The 4,085-nt window shown below is 44.8% G+C and overlaps 1 protein-coding gene across 1 annotated transcript; it reads right to left on the reverse strand.

Annotated features, from left to right (window-relative positions):
- Positions 1-3,482, reverse strand: LOC123266082. The gene is made up of 2 exons (XM_044730115.1): positions 2,990-3,482; positions 1-2,930 (listed from the first exon to the last, which is right to left on the reverse strand). The coding sequence occupies exons 1-2, from the start codon at positions 3,051-3,053 to the stop codon at positions 1-3; spliced, it is 2,994 nt and encodes a 997-aa protein (XP_044586050.1). The 5' UTR covers positions 3,054-3,482.
- Between the last annotated feature and the right edge of the window lie 603 nt (positions 3,483-4,085).

Below are 4,085 nucleotides of genomic sequence, written 5' to 3' on the forward strand. Positions count from 1 at the left end.
TTAACCCATCAACTGTTGAGCGCGTTCTCCACGGTGTCTCGTGCAGATAACGCAGCGTAAAATAAATGATCTGACTGGAACACGGCCTCCAATGATCCAGACACTCTTGCGTAAGTCAGCGAGCGTAAGCTGAGTACCTCCGTGAAGCGTTTTGCGGTGCGAGTCATCAATCAAAATTGATGTAAGCGGTGATTGTCGCGGTAGAATCGCTGGATGCCTCTCTTCTGGGTCCAGCAATGCGTTTTTCAAGCGGCCACCGACTCTCAGGACCCCCTGATGGTCGATGAACGGAGTCAGCTTAGTGATGCTGTTATTTTTAGGCAGACCATCACCATCTTGTAGCGTGTGAATCTCTCTAGCGAAGTATTGTCCTTGAGTGAACTTAATCAAGGTCAATTTAGCGCGCTCCAGGTCTGATGGAGTAAGCGGGTAGGCCAGCGAAGATTGTGGAACTCTTTTAAAGCGGTCGATGGCACGATGCCAGATGCTAAGCTTCCGTAGCAGTGGAAACAGCTGCGTGTAATGCGACAGTAATTGTTGGAGCAGGCAATTTTCTGCTTTCCAAGTTACTAGTGTCAGACCTTGGCGTTCTTCTCGATGCGTTGCGTTGTCGGTTGGAGGCTCCAGAGTGGGCCAAGAGGATTCTGATTCATGAAGCCAAGTTGGTCCATGCCACCAGAGAGCGTGTTGTTTCAGTTTTAGCGTAGGTATACCTCTTGAAGCGCAGTCAGCGGGGTTTTGTTTTCCTGGAATGAATTTCCAGGAGACATCTCGAAGCGTTTCTTGGATTTTTCCCACTCTATTGCGGACGAATGTCTTCCAGCGGATTGCTGGACTTTTAATCCATGCGAGAGTCACGGCGGAGTCAGTCCAGAGATTGATCCTGACATTTTCAAGCGACTGAACTTCTTTAACATGAAGTATCAGTTGTGTTAGCAACCATGCGGCAGATAATTCCAAGCGTGGGATTGTCATGGTCTTCAGCGGTGCTACTTGCGTTTTTGAACACAGAAGTGAGACCTTTGTGTTCCCATCAGCGTCAGTGACTCTCAAATAAACAGCGGCAGCCATAGCGTTTTGCGAAGCGTCTGAGAACCCGTGCAATTCCATAGTTGCTCCAGGTGCTATATTATTCCAGCGTGGAATGCGGATGGATTCGATGTTTCGAAGATCCTCGCGGTATCCAGTCCATTTGTGAATGAGTGATGGTGACAATTGTTCATCCCATGACACTCTATCTAGCCACAGATCTTGCATAAAGATCTTGGCTTTGACGACTATTGGTGCGAGAAGTCCTAGCGGGTCATACAGCTTTGCGATTTCAGACAAAATAGCTCTTTTTGTCTTGGGCGTCTCTGGCGGTAGCGTGTACTTGAACTGGAGAGCGTCAGTGCGTGAATTCCAGTACATGCCCAGGACTTTTACTGGTGCATCACTGATTTCTTTAAGCGGTGTATCCAGCTGCTTTTCTGGAGCGACTTCAGCGAGTAACCGTGGGCTATTGCTAGCCCATTTGGCAAGCGGGAAGCAGCCTGCTGCACACAGAGCTTTTGTTTGTACTGCAGCCTTGATAGCGTCTTCTTCGTTGTCTGCTCCACCGTAGATGTCATCTACGTAGCGTGTTTTCAACATTGGAGCAACAGCTAGCGGAAAGCGGTGTCCTTCATCCTTTACTAGTTGGATAAGCACACGTACAGCGTCAAAAGGTGCACTAGCGGTTCCGTATGTGACTGTCTTGAGACAGTAAGCGTCTATTAAGTCATTCTCATCTATCCAGAGAATGCACTGAAGCGGCCAATCAAGCGAGTCGACCTCAATCTGTCTGAACATCTTGGTGATGTCAGTAGCGAATCGAATCCTGCTGCAACGGATTCTCAACATCACATCAAAAATGTCAATTTGCGTTTTGGGTCCTGCGTGGAGAATGTCGTTCAATGAAATTCCTGTAGATGTTGCACAGGAACCGTTGAACACTGTGCGGAGCTTCGTAGTGGCACTATCAAGCTTCAATACCCCATGGTGAGGCAAGAAGTAAGCGTTTGCGGGCAATTGGTTGACTGGTACTCGTACCATGTGTCCTAGTTGAATGTATTCTGCCATGAATGCACGATACATGTCAGAATATTCTCTTTCTCGCGACAAGCGAGTTATTAATCTGCGGAGTGACCCCATAGCTGCGTTGATAGAGTCGCCAAGTTGACTCTCAAGGGCCTTAAGCGGTAATCTCACTACGTAGCGTCCATCAGGCTGTCGATAATGCGTTTGACGAAAGTGAATTTCACATTCGTCTTCTTCAGCGGTGTTGAGCGGTGAATTTCCTGATGGAACTTCTTCCTGTTCCCAAAACTTAGCGATAGCGTCTTGTAATTCAGTATCTACTGACGCATGTAGTGCTGCGTGTGATGTTGAAGCGTGTTTAGCGGTGACAGCTCCATAGACAATCCAACCAAGCGTGGTGGATTGTGCAATAGGAGCATTGCGAGGTCCTCGTTGAATCTCTGCGTTCATGATCTGTGCGGCTGGTGATGCACCTAGAATAATATCTACAGGGCGTGGCTGTAGATACTGCGGGTCAGCGAGCTTGAGATTCTCAAGATGCGGCCATTTCGGATCAGCGATCACGAACGATGGAAGATCTACCGTCAGTGTTGGTAGAATATGCATGCTGACATGCATTGATGCGGTCGTACACAGCGAACGAAGCTCAATTGTGCTCACACCTAGTGAGCTTCCTGCGGAGACATTGCCAATGCCCTTGAGCATGACCATGTCACGCTGTAGCGGTTGTCCAAGCTTCTTGAAGAGCGACTGTCTCATAAATGAGAGCTCTGAACCTTGATCAATCAACACTCTGGCGGTGATTGGATTACCATGATGCGGGCGTACCTGGACTAAGGCGGTAGCTAGCAATACTTGAGCGGAAAGCGGATCTGAAATAATCAACAGTTAATTTCAAGTTGTAAACGGTCTAAAGGGAACGATTAGTTGCCTGTGCGGAAGATGTAGACTGCGGTGAAGCTGGTTTCGTTGGTGCATCCAAAATGGATGGACATGTGGTGACGTTGACCACATTTTCGGCAATCTTGAGCGGTCTTGCAATCTGCGGCGCGGTGCGGAACACGAAAGTTGAAGCACAAATTGCATTTTTCAACTATCTTGTGTAATTCTCCATAGCGAAGTTATTTAAGGCCCGAAGTCGAGTTTTCAGTCTTAATAAACGGAAAGTTCAGCGTACCGGTGTACGAATGACTATCAGGAGCAGCACCCGATGTGCTCTGCGATGCTCCTGACACTCGACCTTTCCTAGCGGTATTACACTTCACTTAACACAGCACAATTTTTAAGCGGAATAATAAATTAATTTAATTGAGATAGAGCCAGCCTGATCCGGCTCGAGGGACCAATGAATAATTACAGAAAGAGCGGAAAAGCGGGGATCAGGTTTAGGGTTGGATATCTCAATTAAAACGCGTAATTTATTATCAAAATAACACTAGGAATTTATTTAAATTGAATACACTCAATGTTTGCCGAAGTGTCGGGCTAATAAGTATCTTGAGGCAAGAGGTCGCTCATCATCGGCGTAGCGTCGCGGTATGGTATAGGGCTCTCGTGTGTCGGGTACAGTGTTCGAGTCTCGCGTTCGACATGTAAAATTTTTAATAATTAATAATTATTAATTATAATTATTCTTAAGGCGAGTGTGAGGTAAATTTAAGTGTTGTGTGTGACTAATGTATCTAACTCCATCATCTCCTCCCCCCTTGACCCATAAAATCGACCAATCAAAAAAAACTTCTTCATAGTAATAAAAACCCTAAAAAGCGAAAAAATGACCAAAAATATAAAAAAAAAAATAATACTAAATAAAAAAAAAAAAAATTTTTTTTTGTTTACTTAATATTTAAAAAATTTTGTCTTAAAATCGATATTTATATTTAAAATTTAAAAAGTAAATTAAAAAAAATAAGCATTCATTATTATTAATTTTTGCTTTATAATAAAAATAGCTAAAAACAAAAAAAGGATTCAATTTGGATTCTTCCGTGCGAATTTAGTTTCTGAATTGCTGCCTAGTTAGGTAG

This window comes from Cotesia glomerata, linkage group LG5 (assembly GCF_020080835.1).
Source record: "Cotesia glomerata isolate CgM1 linkage group LG5, MPM_Cglom_v2.3, whole genome shotgun sequence".
In the NCBI taxonomy this organism is placed as follows: Eukaryota; Metazoa; Arthropoda; class Insecta; order Hymenoptera; family Braconidae; genus Cotesia; species Cotesia glomerata.

Excerpts from the sequence above, each read along its gene's own strand:
- LOC123266082 (XM_044730115.1), bottom strand. The coding sequence starts at position 3,053 with ATGTCCATCCATTTTGGATGCACCAACGAAACCAGCTTCACCGCAGTC. Across the intron at positions 2,931-2,989 it reads AGTCTACATCTTCCGCACAG|ATCCGCTTTCCGCTCAAGTA; the intron begins GCAACTAATCGT and ends TGATTATTTCAG.